Genomic DNA, 18010 nt, shown 5'->3' with positions numbered 1-18010 from the left:
GACATGCTCCGTCCCTTCAGCCTCCCCTTTTAATTGCTCTTGGGTTTTCTCTCCCCCTGACCAGCAGCCTCAGCCCTCCCGCTCCCTGCACTGCTGCCCCATGGGGACGGGGCTCAGAGGGGCTGGGCAGTCTAAATAAATAATAGAAACCTCCAGCAAACAAATCTTTGTGGCATGAAGAGCAGAGATGCTCTCAAGCCGGGCTGGGGGGAATGTGCCTGGCAGAGTGTGGTCCAGCAGTCAGCTGGGCAGGGCCGGCTCCAAGCATCCCACTGACCCAGCACCTCCTGCCCAGAGACCTGGGGACATCTCCGTCTGTGGGAGTGGGTGCCGAGTAACGTTGTGTGTGTCTCAGGAGTCCCACTCGCCTGCGGGCGACGCGCTGGAGCCCAGGCGCTCTGCCTTTGAGCCAGCTGTCAGCGGCCAGGAGAAGCTGGACTTCAACAGGAATTTGAAGGAGGGTAAGAAAGTCTCTTGGGACCCCCCCTCCTGCTGCCTTCGGGCCCCTCGGTATTTTTCCAAAGCTGCGGGATGGGATGAGCCATCCCGTGCCATGGTGCAGAGCCTCAGGCTGTGCTCACCTGGCTGTCCTCTCCCTCTCCCTGCTCTGCCGACCCCGGTCCCTGCCGGCGTGGACAGTGATGCCAACCATTGAGAAGTTACTGTCTAGTGACTGGAAGGAGCGGCTGCTGGGCCGAACAACTGCTGAGTCCAAAGAAGTGAAAGGTGAGGTCTCCCCCCAACAGCCACCCACCTCCACCGTCCTCTATCCCACACCCTGTGCCTGGGCAGCCTGGGCTGGAAACACGGTGTTTCCCACCTTAGCAGGAGGGGAGGTGTGCCTGCAAGCGTGTGTATTTAGTAGGGATTTGTACTTTTTTATCCAAAACATTAATTTGATTTTTTGGGGGGTGAGCATCCCTGATGAAAGCTTGCCTCTGACTGCAGACGGGATGGTTCAGCACATGGGGACCTTTATGCTCCCCACGCATTACCCATTCCCTGGCCGTGCATCACCCACCAGCACCCAATGGTGGTGGTGATGCTGTTCATCCTCCCCAAGCCCCTGACTCGCAGCCGCTTGGTTTCTTCCAGGAACCCAGGAGAGCCTGGCAGAGAAGGAGCTCCAGTTACTTGTCATGATCAACCAGCTGTCCACGCTGCGGGACCAGCTCCTGACGGCCCACTCGGAGCAGAAGAACATGGCCGCGATGCTCTTCGAGAAGCAGCAGCAGCAGATGGAGCTGGCGCGGCAGCAGCAAGAGCAGGTGGGCTCGGGTCCCCGTGGGCAGCCTGCTCGGGGGAAGCGTTTGCCAGGGACCATCCATCCCTTCGGGGATCCCTTTGGGATCTGCTGGCCACGGGTGCAGGACCAGGACAGGGTCCCCCTGGGAGTGCTGGGGAGGTGGCTTTGGCGTCGGGGGCAGCGGGACTTCTCTGTCTGCCCAGAGTCCCTCCCATTTTCTATGCCCATCCCAAAGACTCCCTGTCTCGCTCCCTGGTGCTGGGAGGATGAGGGGCAAAGAAGGTGGGAATTGCACTCCTTAAAATAATTAAACCACACTGGGTCCTTCCTGACTGTGCTCTCTTTGCTCTTTGAACATGTATTTTTTCCTCTCCGGTGGCCCATACGGTGCTAAGGGCAGGGGTGACACCCCCTGGCATACCCCAGGGTGGGGGTGACACCGTCCCTCCCAGCGTTTTTCTCTCCCTGTGCCCCTTGAGGAGGCTCAGGGGCAGCTCAGCCACCCCTGCCTGCCCTCCCCACGGCCCTCGGGACCCTCCGCAGCCCCCTTGTCTCCATTTTGCCGGTGTTGGGCAGCTCGTGCCGGGCCACAGCCCTGCCGGGGCCAGCTCGGCGCTGCCATTGATGCCGCTGAGCCCTGCTGTCTCCCTCCTGCCAGATCGCCAAGCAGCAGCAGCAGCTCATCCAGCAGCAGCACAAAATCAACCTGCTGCAGCAACAGATCCAGGTAAAGGCGGGGGACGTCTCCCCGTGTCCCCCTTCCCATGCTGGGTGATTGCAGCCCCCTCATGTGCCGGGCTTGTGTCCCCTCCCAGGACTAGGCAAGGGGATGGCACCTGCCTGCAGTGTCTCGCAGTGGTTATCTCGTCTCTCTGCTTCTCTCCCCCTCTTCCCTCCAGCAGGTGAACATGCCCTACGTCATGATTCCCGCCTTCACCCCCAGCCACCAGCCTCTCCCCGTCACTCCCGACTCCCAGTTAGCGCTGCCCATCCAGCCCATCCCCTGCAAACCAGGTGAGCGGGGTGTCCCGGGACTGCCCCAGCCCTGCAGGGTGGCCTTGTCCCCCAACCCCTCTCCCTCTGCTCCCCGCAGTGGATTACCCGGTGCAGCTGCTGCACAGCCCCCCTCCGCCCACGCTGAAGAGACCCGCCGGCTCGGGCCACCTCCAGATGCAGGTACAGCCCCAAAGCATCTCCATCCCCCAGGCTGGGGTGCTGCAGGGGCTTGTGCTTCACCCCCCACCTCCCCTCCGCCGCAGGAGACCTCGCAGCCGCTGAACCTGACAGCCAAACCCAAAGGTTCCGACCTCCCCAGTGCCTCCAGCTCACCCAGTTTGAAGATGAGCAGCTGCCAGTCCCTCACGCCAAGTCACGGGGCCACCAGGGACCTGCAGACCAGCCCATCCAACCTGCCTCTGGGTGGGTTCCCAAGTGCCTTCACCGATGGGTGGTCCCATGCCCTTCACTGGCCACCTCGAGAGATGGGGGACATCTCTTCTCCCTGGGGTCCCTCCTCCCTGGGGTGGCCTGGGTGGGCACCTACCGCTCTGTGCCACCCCCTTGGGGCACACAGTTGTGATTGCTGGGGTGGGATGGGGTGTTGCAGGGTGTCAGAGGAGTGGGCACTGGTGCTGATGGGTGTCCGTGCTGGTGTCCTGCCAGGGTTCCTGGGCGAAGGCGATGCCATCACCAAAGCCATCCAGGATGCGCGGCAGCTGCTGCATGGCCACAGCGGAGCCATGGAGGGATCGCTGAGCAACCCCTACCGCAAGGTGAGGGATGCCTGCCAGGTGGTCACTGTCCCCCTTTCCGACCGCACTGTCAGCGGCCAGAGTCGATTCTCCGTCCGTGGGTGGGCTCCCTGGCTTGGAGCTGGTTCCTGACTCTCGCCTCTCCTGCAGGACCACGTCGGGATTGATTCTTCCCCGGTGAAGGAGCGGATGGAGGAGACCCCTGCCCACCGGCTGGACGAGGCTCTGTTGACCTGTGAGATGGATGGTAAGGATGGCCGAGCGCACTGCAGTGTGACCCCCCCCGGCTTGCTCCTTCCTCTGGCTCCTGACCTCGGCCGGGTTTCCCTCGCAGGCTCACGGCACTTCCCCGAGTCCAGGAACAACAACCACATCAAGCGGCCCATGAACGCCTTCATGGTGTGGGCAAAGGACGAGAGGAGGAAGATTTTGCAGGCCTTCCCGGACATGCACAACTCCAGCATCAGCAAGATCCTGGGTGAGTGCCGGGGATGGCAGTGGGGGGCTGGGGCAGGACCCCTACTCAGCATCCCCATGAGGGGAGACAAGCTCCATCCAGCTCCTTGCTCCACTCATCCTCAGCCACCCGTGTACGGGTGATGCCCACCGGGATGATGCTACCCCTGTTGTAGCATCACTCGTGGGTCTCATCCAGCCAACGTCTCGTACCCCCCTGACAGCAGTGTCCTGCTGCGGCTCTCCATCACACCAGCCCTTCCCCGTGTCCGTGTCACTATTAAAAGCGAGCGGTGTGGTCACCAGTGAGCCCGTCCGAAGGGCTGAGAGCGAGTGTGTGCTGGTGCCATGCAGCTGCACCATGGGTTACCTCCGACACTCGCACCCGCTCTGCCACGGACTCATTTTAGCAGCTCTGCTTGTTAAAGAAAAAAACCGAGACAACACCAAGCTTTTCCCTTTGAAGGAGCACATGGGCAGGATCTGCTCTGCTTAAGTCTCATGACCATGGGGGGCCTGGAGTGGCTGCTCTGTGGTGAGCTGCTTGCTGTCATGGTAGATGTCCATGGCTTTAAATAGCTGGTATGGTTCTGCCCAGGGAGCCAGAGCTACTCACTGCTTGAGGGGTGCAAATTTAGCAGATGGATGAGTGATCCAGAGCCAGTATGCACCCAGACCGGGGTTTGGTTCCTGTGTGCTCTCCTGCTCTTGGAAATGTGGGTCTGAGCTGGTGCGAGGGGCTGAGCATGTGGGGAAGGAGCCGGTGGAGGACACCTGGGCACCATGGGCAAGGGGCTTGCGTGCCTCAGTTTACCTGGGCCACCTGGCTCGTGGTGCAGGTGTGGGAGGTGGATCTCCCTGGGGGAGCTGGGCCATGCTAGCAGGTGAAGGACACCCAGGAAAGGGGCATGCGGGGACTCACAGGAGGATTTAGGTGATGGGGGGGTGTCTCTGGAGGTCCCCAGCCCAAAGCAGTGCCCAAAGCCCGGCTAACTCCATAGTCCCATCAGGGCTGTGTCCTTTTGACTGTTGAGCATCTCCAAGGATGTTGAGGATCTCCAAGCATCTCCAGCTTGTCCTTCTCTCTCCCAAACCGGATGCTGGTCCAGCTGCACCCTCCTAGGTGCTGAGCCAAGGGGATTAATCCCTTCTCTCTGCCAGCCTGGCCCCGAGCCTCTCTCCCAGCCCAGTGGCCTTTGTGCTGAGCCCTGCTTTGCCCTCCTGCCTGGGGTGCTGGCGGTGATGACAATAAAGGTCAGCCAGCGGGGGGACGTGAGTCACATGCCAGCACAGCCTATTTTAGCTGCAGCACCTGCTCGCCATACCTTGGAGAGGATCAAAAGCTGTGGCCCAAGGGGTGCCCTGGGAAGGTCAGGGCTGGGAACCTGTTCCCGGTGTGGCAGGAGGGCTGGCTGCCCTCTGCGGCACGGGGCTCCCACCGGTGCAGCCGCTCTCACCGACTGTGTGCAAATTCAGGTGCTGTTTGTTTGGTATGAATATTAATTAACTCTTGCGATGGTTATCCCAGCCGGGAGCCGGCGTGGGTTTCGTCACAGCAGGCGGGCTGTAAGCATGCCCTGCGGCTCCTCTCTGCACAGGCTCCCGGTGGAAGTCCATGACGAACCAGGAGAAGCAGCCCTACTACGAGGAGCAAGCCCGGCTGAGCCGGCAGCACCTGGAGAAATACCCCGACTATAAGTACAAGCCCCGACCCAAACGCACCTGCATCGTGGAGGGGAAGCGGCTGCGCGTGGGCGAGTACAAGGCGCTGATGAGGAACCGGCGGCAGGACGCCAGGCAGGGCTACTTGATAGGGTAACGGGCCCCTTCCTCCCATCCGAGGGGGCTTGCTGCGGTGCCCGTAGGGTGGGTGCCCCAGGAGGCAGGGGGAGGCAAGGGGACCACCTCGACGCCCCGGCCGGTGATTGCATTCCCCTGTCCCGCAGGCCCCAGGGCAGCCAGATGCCTCCTGCATCCTCGGATGTGTTGTACCAGCGGCCGGTGGGCATGCAGCTGACGTCCCCCCTGATGGAGCACTACCTGCCCCGCAGCATGGACCCCAGCATGCCCGTCATCGTCAACACGCGTAGCCTCAAGGAGGGCGACGCCGGGGATGACGGGCACTCGGTGGCCGACGGCGAGATGTACCGCTACAGCGAGGAGGAGGACTCGGAGGGCGAGGACAAGAGTGATGGCGAGCTGGTGGTGCTGACGGACTGAGGGGGGGCCGGGGTGGGGGGCGGTGGGTGGGGGTGGCAGGGCTGGCTGCCACCAAAAAGGAGGTCACAGCATCCCCTGATGGGATGGGACTCAGCTGAAGGGCTGTGCTGGGAGCAGAGGAGAGCTCCTACCCCGGCACGGAGGAGTCACTGCTGCCTGCCTGCAAATGGGTCCCAGGAAGGTGGGCATCCCAGCATTTTGGGGGGGGCTTCCCATGGGGGGTGATGAGCAGTGGTGTGCACTGTATGGGGCCATGACTGGGATGTGCTGACCCCTCTGGGCAAGGTGGCGAGGGCTGGTTCAGCCTTGTTCTAGTGGCAGGGGCATGGGGAGCTGAGGCCACCTAGCCCAGGGATACGGGTGCCACGGCTGCTGAGCTGTCACCCACCTGCAGCCCCCCCAGGAGGTACCTGAGGGTATCGGGATGCGGGAAAACCTCCAGAGCATCTCCCAGCCCTCCAGCACCCATGGGTCCCTTGCAGAAAGCCTCACCTGCAGCCGCCAGCCACTGCTGCTAGGGTCACGGGATGGGGACACGCTTGTCCCTCGCTCAGCCCCGTCTGACCTCCCCGCTGCATTTCCCACTCGGTCTTTAAAGCCTGCCAGCAAATTCCCATGGAGCCATTTTTAGCTCTCGCCTGCCCCGAGTACCAGCCAAGGGCTCCGAGGAGCCCTTTGTGATCCTGACAGCTCTGGCCCACTTTGTAAATAAAGCGGGTGTCTGTTCTCTGGCTGTGCCGTTACCCTGGCCCTCCGCCAGCCCCTGCCCCAGGCACTGTCGGGCACAAGCCCTGGCTGCGGTGGGTACGTGCCCCGTCCGTCCCCAGGGACCTCTCCCTCCTGCACCCCAACTCTGCAAGCTGTAGGCTCCACCTGCGATCTGCATCGTGAAAACCAGAGAGGGAGAGAAAAATAACAGCAATTTAAAAAAAAAAAAAAAAAATTGATAAAAAACCAACAACCTTGCTTTGGTCAGAGCCTGGCCCAGGGTTATTTGGGATGCAGCATGGCTGTGTGTCCGGCTGTGCGTGCACGGTGTCCGGCTGTGCACAGAGTCCGTGCACCGCCCTGTGGCTACAGCCAGAAACGGGCACCGCTGCTCCGGCCGCAGCCGCAGCCTGGCCTGCAGTCTGGCACAGTGGGGACATTTGCTGGGGGTGCAGAAGGAGCTGTGGCTGCCCAGGCTCCAGATTGCAGCAGCGGGGACGAGCCCTGCAATGGGGGCTTTGCAGCGGACCCATGTCTTCGGTTCCAGGGTGGGGGGTCCGGAGCAGCAGCTCTGCAGCATCGGGGCCCCGGTGCTGCTCCCCCGCACCCCACGGGGCTGCCGTCAGGATTCTTTATCCAAGGGAGCATCTTGCCTCCTCGCCCACCCAGCAAACACCTCTCTCCTCTCTTGCCCTTCGTCAGTGCTTTATTTATTCCCGTCCCCTGTGCTGCTCTGGCTGGGGTTGGGGTCCCTGGGGAAGGGGTGCCGGCTCCCAGGGTGGGATGGGCTGTGCTGCAGAGGGGGCTGGAAGCAGATGTGCCCGACAAAGATGCCGCTCTTCCTCTCTTTTTTTTTTTTTTTTTTTAAAGACTGTAAATATAGATAGAGCTTTATTTTGTTAATAAGACAATGAGTAACTTAACCTGTATATTTCACATACTTGTTTACAATTGTCCCCCCCACCCCTTGGCACAATAAAAATGACTTTTTGGAGCAGAGATCTGGGTCTGGACTTTACCGGCTTGGGGCTGGGGAGAGCCGAGGGTTGGAGGGGGAGCTCTCACCCCAGGCAGTCAGAGCATAGATGGGGAGTGCTTGTTTCCCCCCCCCCTTCTTCCAGCACAGCCCCCTCCTAAGGCTTTTGCTCCCTGCCATGTTCTCACGTGTGCTGTTTCTCAGCTCTTTCTCCTGCCCTGTCCATCCGTGGTGGGTCCCGAGCTGCTCCCCTCTCCTTCCCACGTCTCACCTGTGTTTTCTCAAGGTCTCACCCCACATGGCAGCAGGTTTGGGGTTCAGCCTCCTCTGCCCAGTGCCTGCTGCAGCCAAGTAGTCCAGCCTGCCCTTGCCAGAGCCCAGCAGGGCCTCGGGGTGCTGCTGGGGCACCCGCGATGAAGATGGGGGATCAACTCTACAGAAGGCTGTTTTAAACCACAGGGCATCGCTCTGGGACAAGGACAAGCCCCAGCAGTTGTTGCTGCCGACGGGGAAGAAGCAGCGAGCACTGCATGCAAACACCCTCCCGTGCTGCACAGCTGCTGCTCCCCTGCAGCACCCAAAGCGAGGTTGGGGACATGAATGAGGTTGGGGACATGAAGGGACATCGTCAACCCACCCTGCGAGGGGACACCTCCAGCTGCAGGAGAAGGGCTGGATGCACCCCCAGGCTCCAGGGATGCCGTCCCTGCTCCGGCACAAGTCCTGCACCAGTCCCCACAGATCCGCCATCCCCTATTTTCCAGCTACCAGCAGCTTTTATTTTGCACCAAAACAAACACCAGACGCAACAACAGTCCCACTTCTTGCTGGGGCAGGTTCCTGTGCCCTTGCGGAGGGGACAGCCACCTTGTCCCCATACCACTTTGCTGACCAGCCAAGGTAGGAGCAGAGGGGTCTGATTCCACCTCCCAGCTGATGCACAACCACTGTCACGAGCTGGACAGTGCTCAGCAGGCCAGGATCACCCTCGCAGAGCCTGTGGTGGGGGAGCAGCTGAGTGGTGACAGGGGATGAAGCTGTGTGCGGCTCATGGAGCAGGTCGGCTCCGTTCAACCTCCTGCCAGGGAGTGCCAGGCAAGGACAGAGCCAAGAGAAGAACACAGGGATGGTGCCCACATAAGGGGCATGACCAACCCCCCCGGCCCTGGGGGTGATGGGGAAGGCAGAGCTGGAAGCTCCTTGCTCCGGCAGCACAGGATGCTATGAGGGAAGCCACGATGGGAGCAGGGAGCAAACGGGAATCTAGGAGACCATGGCCGTGGGGAAAAGCAGAGCCAGCTGCGGGCTGAGCACAGCCCAGGGGTTGCAGGCACCCAGCGCCTGCCAGCAAAAGCCTCCTGGTCCCAAGCCCACGTGGCTCATGGCTGTTGCTGCCCCTTGCTACTTTGCACTATCCAAGCCAGAGCGCAGCAGCACCCACCACACGTGGAAAAAAGGTCCCATGCTCAGAGACAGCCCCAAGCCCAGGATCAATATGGACCCAAAGAAGGTGCTGGTTTGGGGGTGAGAGCCCAAGTGGCACCAAACAGGCAGGGCAAGAGGGGACAGAAGGAGCAGTGAAGGCAATGGTCACAGCGTGTGCGTTGGGCAGCTAAAGCAACTGGGCAGCTCTGGGGGCTCCTGAGCAGATGGGGGCAACCTGTTTCCCCCCTCAGGGACAGCACAGAGGGAGCAAACCAGGTGCCAGGCCAAGCAGCAGTAGTGCCAGCAAAGCACGGACCTGCCGGGCACCGGGTCCGAGCTGGGGCTCGGCGTTAAGGCGATGGTAAGGCTTCCTTGGGTAGGCAGGGGCCTCTCCGAGGCCCTGGTCCTCTCTAGCATCTCACGGTCCAGTCTCAGGTATGTCCAGGGTCTCCTTTAATCGGTGGCCGGGTCAGAGCTCCTCTCCTCCCCCTTCCCACCATCAGGACCTGCCCTCGCCCCCGGCTGGGGTGGGGAAGGGGCGAGGGGGATGCGAGGGCTGTGGACGCAGCAAGGACAAAATAGCTCGGAGACTCACAGGCTGGAGATGCTATTTAGAGATCTGCAGGGCTGTGACCACTGGCTTCATCTTGAAGTACTGTTTAAACCTTAGCTTTGCATATCTGCCGAGGAAGGAGAGAGGGACAGACGTAAGATACTTGTTGCCCCAGCCCTGTGTCCCCTGGCCACAGAGGATCCCTCTGGCACAGAGGGACCATTGGGATCCTCTTGCTCCAGTCATTTAACACTGAACTGAGCTGGGAGCAAATGCCCCCCAAGCCCCGGCAGACTCACCTTAAGAAGTTAAAGTCTATGGTAGAGTATTTATCCTGGATTAGGCCCCAGCATGCCCAGAGGAAATGGGATGCCTGCAACAGAAAAAACAAGGATCAGAAACCGGCACGGAGCATCCCTGCCCGCAGGATGAGTCACTCGCGCCTCTCCTGGCCGGGTCCCAGAAGTCCCGCGGCTGTGACGACAGGACGCGGGGTGACAGCCAGCTGGGGCTGGCCCACATATGTATTTTTATACGCTCCGGAGGCTGGTCCCAGCCCGGGCGAGGGATGCCAGCAGCAAGGATGCTGAACAGCCGCACAAAGTGCCTAGGGTACCAGCCTCTGCGTTTGCAGCTGGGATGTCCCTCCTGGCAGCTCCAGCCAGGAAACCAGCCGAAATTTTGCCCTAAGTTTCCAGAAAATGGGCTCTGCCTGCCCATGGCATTTACCAAAGAGGATTTCCTTGTGCTTGGCTTTGCCTGGCCTCTCTGAAGGGACGTCCAAGGCCACAGCTATCAGAGACACGCTGCCCCTTGACACGTGTCGGTGGGCTGGCGGATGGCCAGCCCTATCTTTTGACTTTGCCCAGGGGCTCAGTGTCTCCGAGGTGCAGCCGGGCTCTTTGGGGCAGCCTCTTGCCCCAGGTGCCCCCAAATCCCCAGGCACCCCCAAACCCCCAGGCTGGTACCTGCACCCCCATCCTCACCAGCCGAGCTGCAGCACGAAGCCCCGGCTCACTCGAGAGCAGAGGAAAACCCATCCCACGGGCAGCCCTCGAGAGAGGCTGGCTCCTTCCCATCTCCACCACTCACCAAAGAAAATTTGTTCACTTGCACGTAGAGAGCCTCCAGCTCCTCCTCGGACACGGCCACCCCCATGCCTCCTTCGTTCCTCTGGGTGAGCTGCTTGTACGCCTGCAGGTAGGAGCGCAGCCACTGCAGCTGGGTCTCCTTGCTGGGATAGAGGCGGTAATCCACCTCCTTCACGCCTGCAAGGGGATCCAGAGTCAGCGATGCCCGAGGGGCAGAAGGGTGAAAGGAAGGGTTTCTCCAGGGCAAAGCGACATGACCACGGTGCTCTCCCCATGCACGACCGGGTGAGCGAAACCCCTGCAGCTCCAGGTGTGCACAAGCCGGGGATCAACCTGCTGGTTCAAGGCACCCACCCAGCCCTTGCATGGTTAAGAGCCGGGCTCATGCAGGCATTGCATCCCAGCAGGAACAGCCAGGCTGCTCACCGCCGGCAGCACGCTGCCCAACGCCAGCAGAGACCCTCCCTCGCATATCACTGTAACCCTGGACAGCCCAAGGAGGAGCTAACCCATTTCCCACCCCGGGACTGGGGAAGCAACTGCCCCTTCCATCCCCAGGGATGGGGAGACCCCGAGGCAGCTGCTGGAACTGGGTGGGGATGACCTTCAGTGCCACAGAGAGGAGCCCGACTCACCCGCAAACTCATTAAAGTGGTTTCCAATGTCGAAAGCCTGGTAGTTGTAGCCAGTGTACTCGTAGTCTATGAAGCGAACGTGCTCTGCGAAGGCAAAGGCAGGGGCTGTAAGAGGGGCTGGAGATGGAGCTGCTGGCCCCCCAGGGAGGTGGGCGAGGGACAGACCCCTCTGTCGGGCGTGCGAAGCTGCTGCCACGAACCTTGTGTCCCATCGTAGATGATGTTCTTACAGAGCAGGTCGTTGTGGCAAAGCACGACGGGGGACCCCAGCTGGGAAAGCGTTTCCTTCATCCAGGCCAGCTCGTGTTCAAGCATCTCCAGGCTGGGCACATCCTGCTGGAGGCTGGGGAAGGGGACGGGGTGGAATCAATTCTGCTCATGGGGAACCTCCCTCAGGGGCAGAGGGGCAGCATTGCCCCCCGCTTCCCTCCGTGCATTTTATAAAGGAACTCATCAGTGACAAAAAGCGGGGCTAACGAGGCTGGTTTTGGTGGGGAGGCCAGGTTTGACTTGGACATCCTCCGGTGTGCTGCGTGGTACCCAGGGAGCCCAGCAGACGCCACGGTGCAGCCTCAGCCCTTCCCTTCTCCCCCCTAACACCCGCATCCATCCCCCAAATTCACCCAACCAGCCACCAAGCCCCACAACCCTCACTCCCAAAGCACCTGACAAACCCCCAGGCAACGGGAATTTTTTTGACTCTGCCAGAGCACGTACCCTCTCAGTAACCTCAGAAGTTTCAAGTCCAAGAAGAAAGCCAGTTAATGATTACCTAATTGGCTGCACTGAAGGTGCAGGCTTGGGTAAAGTCTACCTGCAGCAGGGTGAGTGCTGAGAAAAGCCCTGTGTCTTGCCACTGCTGCTCAGGGAACAGGTTAATTATTCGCTTGCGTTTGGGTTCATTCACCTCTACCACCTCTTGGGGCTGCCCGCATCCTTCCCAGACACCCCGGCACTCACCTGGCATGAACCCAGGCTCCCAAAAATGGGATGAACTGGTTTGAAGTGGGAACTGGCTGCTTTAATCTATACTGGGTTTCTAGCATCCCCTCCAACATCAGCTCAACCTTGCTGCTCAGATCCCCACCATAAGAAGGGCTTGAGCTTCAGCTTATTCTAGGGAGGGCTTAAAATGCAGGCTAGATTTGCAAGGATGAGGTGGCGGATTATTACAGCAGGTGGGAGTCTCTGGCTCAGACCAGATCCTGCCTGGGTGCTGTACAGACACAACCCAGAGCTGTCTCTGCTCTAACACCGCTCCCAGACTGGCAGAAGGAAGGTGATGGGTGCAGGGAGATGCCTCCATCCCACCTGCTCTTGGGTGCTTGGCCGTGAGTTTGGTCACGGAGGGATTGTGATCCAGAAGTGGCCACGTGGCCAGATCCAGCCCCGACACCATCCCCAGCTCTGCTCACCAACCCAAGACACCCAAGGAGGATTTACCTGGGAACTGGGGCTCTTCCCCCCGGTCCCATACGGGGAAGACTTAGAGATGGGTGGGCAGCGGATGCCCAAGCCAGAGCCTGGCTCTTTGGGATCCCTCTGCCTTTACCTGGGGTTGGATACCTTTGGGCTGAGTTCCGTCTTCACGAGGGTGAGGTATTTGTGCAGCTTCTGCCAGAGGATGGGCTTGGGGAGGCTCCCGTTGGCGTGGATGGCGTGTACCCGGGCCATCTCCTGGGCCACCAGCCTGGAAGGAAAGGCAGATGCGTGGGTGAGAGGTGGCTGTGCAGCAGCATCCCCAAGAGGAGCGCTCCTCAAAACCAGCCTTGAGACGTCTTTGAGGGACGTTTCCTGAAAGCTATGTTTAAAAATGCGAGGTCAGCACAGCTGAAACTCCCCTCCACTTCAGCTACAAACCTCTGAAGTATTTCAAGACCTTGTCTGGGTCAAAAGCAGCATTCACTTTTTCAGGGCAAGTTCAGATAAAAGCCGTGGCTCTCACAAAATCTCTATTCACCAAAAGCTGATGCTTTAAACACGTGGTGATAAACCCGGCTGCAGTTCGGCTCATTTATCACCCAGCACCACCCAGGTCTGTGCACATCAGTGAGCACCAGTCTGGATCAAAGGGAGTGAGCGGGAGCGCTGGCAACACGGAGCAAACCCCTCATGCCCAGAGAAGCACTGGTTCCCCTGTCCCATGGCTCCTCTCCAGACCCACACAACCAAGGACATGGGGGTCCTGCACACCTGAAGATGTGGGGGTCCCGCACGTGGTCGGGCCCCAGCGCGATGCCCGGCAGGAACTGGTAGCAGAGCCCGTTCTGGAAGGCGCAGTAGAGGTCGGGGGCACAGCCGTGGGCACGCAGCACCTGAAAGTTCCTCAGCTCCGTCTCCCGGTCCACGAAAAGCTCCGTCTTCCTGCCGTAGACACGGACCAGCACCGCGTCCGCCATGCCCTCGTCCGTGTAGCAGGCCACGAGCTTGTTGGTGATGCCATCGGTGAAGAGCTGGAGGGGGAGAAGGGTGGTAGAGCGGATGCCTGTATATCCCTGCCGCGCCAGCTGGGGGTGGGGGAAACCCCCTTCCCACCAGCATACTCCAGGGAGAAAGCAACGTGGCAAAGGCAATAACAGGCAACGGGCAAAAGAAAGCATGAAGCAGCAGTGCCCACGGCAGCCAGGAAAGCTCCCGCAGCAGATGGCATGAGTTTGCAAGGCCTCGAGTCTCGCACTCGTACTGGGGCTCTGCACAGGGCCACAGGCACGAGGCTTCAGCTGCACAAAGCCGGCGGTTTGGGTGGAAATCCTGCCATTTTTCACCTGGAAGCTCAGGAACAGCTCAGGCCAGATGTGCCGCCAGCACGCTTGGCATTCGAGCGGCCCCGGGAATCGCTCCCGAACAATCAGCATAAATCTTTTGGCACAAAATGAAAAAAAAATAAAACAACCCACAAACACCCGGCAAACAACATGGAGCAAACACCACCACCCCGTCTCCTCCCCCTGACCCTCCCCACGGGGCCGGGTCGCTGATAGGCAGGGATGTCTCTGCTGGGGACGTCTCGTGTCATTGCTCTGATGGCTTCTCACAGATGGAAAGAGAGGTTTGTTCTCCCGTCGCCCCGGCTTGGCCGCCTGCCCGTGCACATGCAGGGGCTGCCGCTGCCGCCTGCGCCGGGCTCCTCTCCCAATCCTGCAGTGATTTCAGTCGCCTCCGGTGCACCGAGGGGTTTGGGTCTCCATCGCTCCTCGGGAAACCCCTGCCCCATTGTCCCCCACGCAGGCAGGATGCTCAGCCCCACGCGGCTCCTGCTCGGCACCGAGGCCGAGCGTGCCGGGGTCCCGCTGCTCCCCACGAGAGCGATTTCCTTATCCCCTTTGGGTTCGGGGAGCCGGAGCAGATGTGATGCTGACGGAGCGGGAGGGGGGGGGCGAGGGCACGTGCTACGGCAGCAGCGGTGCTCGGGGGTGGGACAGCTAATTTTAGACATCCCACTCAGCAACTCACGCTCCTGTATAGGGTGCCTATATATAGGGCTCCCCATGCAGCCTCCCAAGGGAAACTCAAAGCACTGGAATGAGACACCCGAAGTTAGACGGCGCTAACACCCCTCGTTACACAGCTGGCTGGTGTTGGATTCGGGGTGAGCACGGCAAGCAGCGAGCCAGCCACCACATCCCTGGTGGGCTGCTGCCGCTCGGCTGCAGCTGGGCCAGGCTGAACCTTCTCAAGCAAGCGAGCTGCTTTTCCCAGGGCAGATAAACTGCGTTTCCACCACGGTGCCACCCTCATTTCTCTCCTCTCCTTGTACTGCCAGGCCCAGAGGCCAGAAATTCAGCAAGCAAAAAGCGTCACGGCCCATCCCTGCGGAAGACGGTGCACCCTGGGGCCAGTGCCCTCCATCAGCCACACGCACATCAGCCGCACGTCAAGATGCTCAGCGCTGCCTCGCCTGCAAAGTCCTCCTCGCGCTGCTTTGTTTTGCTGCTCGACAGCCTGATCAGCCCTTTCCAGCAGGTTTAAAGGGATTACTGAGCCTTATCCCCCCTGAATTCCAGGCCACTAACTTTGGAGACTCACACGTGGTTCATCAGCAACCTGCACACACGCACGCAGGGGCTTGCCTGCTTTGGAGGCAGCAGCTCCTCCAGCTCCTGAGGAACAAGCATGGTTGCTTGGCAGATGCCCAGTGCTACTCCTTGTAGATCCAAAGTGCAGTCAGCTATCAGCAGGGCCACAGCACTGCTACCAGCCCAAATCCTTCCCTGCTGCGGTTGTGTGACAGCAGGGAGGCGGGGGGAAAGCGAGTGTGACTCCACATCAGGAGCCTTGCAGCAATTAAATACAAAGCAAGACCCAAGCCCTGTGCAAAGGTGCTGAAGCGAAGCAGCTCCATCCGACACGCCGGTGCTGTTCCTGCCGCGAGACCCCTCGGCACCCCCGAAGCACCGCCGTGTCGGCTGCCTCCTCGTGCAGGCACCCCCCCAGCACCCCTCCCCAGCCCGACAGGCAGCCGGCAGCCCAGGGCAGGACTGCAATAGGGCACCTTGTTGCCAAAGTTGGGCTAAAAAAGTCCAGCCATGCCAAAAGTCCTCGCAGGGGTTTAGCTCCACGTCGCTGCTGCTCTTCTAATTGCCGGATGAGGGATGGAGGAGTGCGTGCTTCCCTGACAGCGTGGCTGGCTGACTCACCGATACCGCCTGTGCCTTCTCGGTACGGAGATGCTTCTGCCCAGGGATAGAGCTGAACGGATGAGGAGTGGGAGTCCTGGAAAGCAGGCACGACCTGGAGCACAGGGGGCTGAAGACCCCAGCAAGAAGAGGGCATGTGGAGGAGGCCAAGCACCCAGACTCTTCCTTCCCGTCTTCCACACCCTGCCCCAAGCACCGGGAGATTTTTCCGCGTCACCGGCGCAGCCTGGTACGGCCCCTGCAAGCAGCTGAGCACTGACACCGTGCAACGAGGTGGTGTGAACCGGGAACCGCTCCAGTGCGCGGAGGAAAGCGAACAGGAACGCTAATAGGAACCAGCTGAGGACCAGTGCACTGCTCCAATCCCCTCCCGAACAGCTCTTGCAATAGCAGCTAAGGGAAATGCAACTGGAGGTTTCCCCCCCACAACTCCCAAGGTTTTTTTTTTCTGCTTTTTTTTTTTTTTTTAATTAAAACCACACGCACGCACGCACAAGCTGCTGTTCAACACTGACCCCCTCTGATGCCTGAAGAGAGCCTGGATACCAGAGACCCGGGGTCCTTCTCAAACAACCATTGCCACCGAGGTCTGTGCTCGGTGCTGCACAGAGCCCGAGACATTTCCTGCCCCTACAACTATGTGCTCTGAGGAACTCAAACTCCCAGCTTCCTGCCTATTGCCATCTGCCCTTTCATATGTATGTTCCTGCAGCTTCTTGTATTTAATTACACTTGGCTATTAATACATTTTTAATGACACTCCAGGCACACGGGAAGTGTGTGCCTTCAGAGGACATGCATACACACTTGTATACGTTTAAAGTGCACCCAGCTCTGCCACCTCCACACCCCTGTGCCCATCGCCAGGAGCCCACTGAGGGCACAGACACCACCAGCCTCGCTTTTCCACCCGAGACCTGGCACCCTCACTCTCCCACCCGCTGCAGCAAAGCCCTACCAGCTCCAGACAGCCAAGCCCCATCCCGTGCAAAAGGAACCCAGCACTGAGTCCCAGCTCCCATCCGAACCTGCGCTCAAGCCCATGCAACCTGGCAAAGGTGCAAGCCAACAAGTAACCCAAGCGAGACTTGTTCCCGGGAGCAGCTACTCCTGCGGGCAGGGGTCTGGCAGCACTGGGTGCAGGCAGGGGTCTGGCAGCACCTGCAGGATAGACTCGATGGGGAACCAGCAGTGCAAGGTGCCACCCCCGGCATCCCCTCAGTCTTCACCCACCTTGGTGGCTTCAAGGGACCCTGGGGACACACCTGCCTTCACAGTCACCGCTCGGGTGACTGCCCGAGGGGTCCCCAAAGTGTCACACCTTTGTGCATCCGACGGGCCTCAGTTACGTTCTGAGAGTGGAGAACCGGGGATGGGGGGACGGGACGTCGTACCCTCCTTGGCAGGTCCTATAGCCCCCCAGAGCGGGTCCTACGGTCACCCTCACGTGGACCTCATAGCCCCCCAAGAGCGAGCTCTATACCACCCCAGGGCAGGCCCTATAGCACCCCGGGGCCAGCCCCACAGCCCCCCTCTCGGGAGGACCCTATAGCCCCCCGTGCTGGGCTCCGCACCCCCTTCGGAAGATCCCCGCGGGGGGTCCGCGCAGGCTCTCCCCCCCCCCCACCCCGGTGGGTCGTACCTTGGTTTTCACCCTCGCCGGTTCCCAGCCGGGTCTCAGCTCCCGCATGAGCCGCAGCGCTCCGGGCAGCACGTCCCCCTCATCCACCGCAATACCGAGATGGGGCACGGCGGGGGTCCCGGTCCCGGTCCCGGTCCCACCGCCACCGCCGCCGCCCCGTTCCGGTGCCGGACAGTCGGGACAGCGGCCGGGAGGTACGGCCATAACCAATTCCCCGCTCCCGGAGCCTCGGCCCATGTGCCGGGGGCTGCGGCGGGGCCGGCGGCCGCGGGGAGGAGCCGCCCGCCGCTGGGAAGCCATGAGTCACCGGCCCGCCTCCCGCCGCCCGCCTCCCGCGGCAGCGCCCGCCCGCATTGTGAGGTCAGCGGGACCCGCACCCGCACCCCCCCAAGCACCCCCCTCCGGCACCCTCTCCCGGCACCCCCCACTGGCAACCCCCCACACCGGCACCCACACCTGCACCCCCCCCGGCACCCTCTCCCGGCACCCACCCCCGGCACCCGCACCGGCACCGCCCACTGGCACCCCCCCCGGTACCCACCCCCGGCACCCCCCCCCGGTACCCGCACCGGCACCCGCACCGGCACCCCCTACTGGCACCCACACCTGCACCCCCCCCGGCACCCCCCACTGGCACCCCCCCACACCGGCATCCGCACCTGCACCTGCA

The 18010-nt window shown here is 61.1% G+C and overlaps 2 protein-coding genes across 10 annotated transcripts in view; one reads left to right on the top strand and one right to left on the bottom strand.

Annotated features, from left to right (window-relative positions):
* The window catches only part of SOX13 (SRY-box transcription factor 13), a 42503-nt gene extending 35123 nt beyond the window's left edge, over positions 1-7380 (top strand). For 6 of the 8 annotated variants that reach the window (XM_069771761.1, XM_069771756.1, XM_069771760.1 and 3 more), the window contains 12 exons: positions 356-461; positions 640-726; positions 1096-1268; positions 1905-1973; positions 2146-2260; positions 2340-2422; positions 2506-2665; positions 2909-3018; positions 3148-3244; positions 3332-3475; positions 5052-5268; positions 5400-7380. In XM_069771761.1, coding sequence (XP_069627862.1) covers positions 356-461; positions 640-726; positions 1096-1268; positions 1905-1973; positions 2146-2260; positions 2340-2422; positions 2506-2665; positions 2909-3018; positions 3148-3244; positions 3332-3475; positions 5052-5268; positions 5400-5673 — 1635 coding nt within the window. In that variant the 3' untranslated portion in view covers positions 5674-7380. The remainder of the gene's footprint in view (positions 1-355; positions 462-639; positions 727-1095; positions 1269-1904; positions 1974-2145; positions 2261-2339; positions 2423-2505; positions 2666-2908; positions 3019-3147; positions 3245-3331; positions 3476-5051; positions 5269-5399) is intronic. The other 2 variants (XM_069771757.1, XM_069771759.1) reach the window with 2 other exon arrangements.
* A 733-nt stretch (positions 7381-8113) lies between these two features.
* On the bottom strand, positions 8114-17640 carry ETNK2 (ethanolamine kinase 2). 2 transcript variants are annotated; one of them, XM_069771763.1, is made up of 8 exons: positions 17341-17640; positions 13255-13514; positions 12614-12751; positions 11262-11404; positions 11062-11145; positions 10428-10603; positions 9635-9708; positions 8114-9462 (listed from the first exon to the last, which is right to left on the bottom strand). In XM_069771763.1, exons 1-8 carry the CDS (start codon positions 17638-17640, stop codon positions 9390-9392), a joined length of 1248 nt encoding a protein of 415 aa, XP_069627864.1. In that variant the 3' UTR covers positions 8114-9389. The 2 variants fall into 2 exon arrangements, with proteins under 2 accessions (XP_069627864.1, XP_069627865.1); XM_069771764.1 differs by lacking the exon at positions 17341-17640 and adding an exon at positions 13827-14410.
* Positions 17641-18010: the final 370 nt, after the last annotated feature.

This window comes from Haliaeetus albicilla, chromosome 26 (genome assembly GCF_947461875.1).
Source record: "Haliaeetus albicilla chromosome 26, bHalAlb1.1, whole genome shotgun sequence".
In the NCBI taxonomy this organism is placed as follows: Eukaryota; Metazoa; Chordata; class Aves; order Accipitriformes; family Accipitridae; genus Haliaeetus; species Haliaeetus albicilla.
Note: the sequence above shows the minus strand (reverse complement) of the source record. Positions and strands in the feature narration are given on the sequence as shown.

Excerpts from the sequence above, each read along its gene's own strand:
- ETNK2 (XM_069771763.1), bottom strand. The coding sequence starts at position 17,640 with ATGGCTTCCCAGCGGCGGGCGGCTCCTCCCCGCGGCCGCCGGCCCCGC. Across the intron at positions 11,405-12,613 it reads CCAAAGGTATCCAACCCCAG|CCTCCAGCAGGATGTGCCCA; the intron begins GTAAAGGCAGAG and ends CCCCTTCCCCAG. Across the intron at positions 10,604-11,061 it reads CCACTTTAATGAGTTTGCGG|GCGTGAAGGAGGTGGATTAC; the intron begins GTGAGTCGGGCT and ends ATCCCCTTGCAG.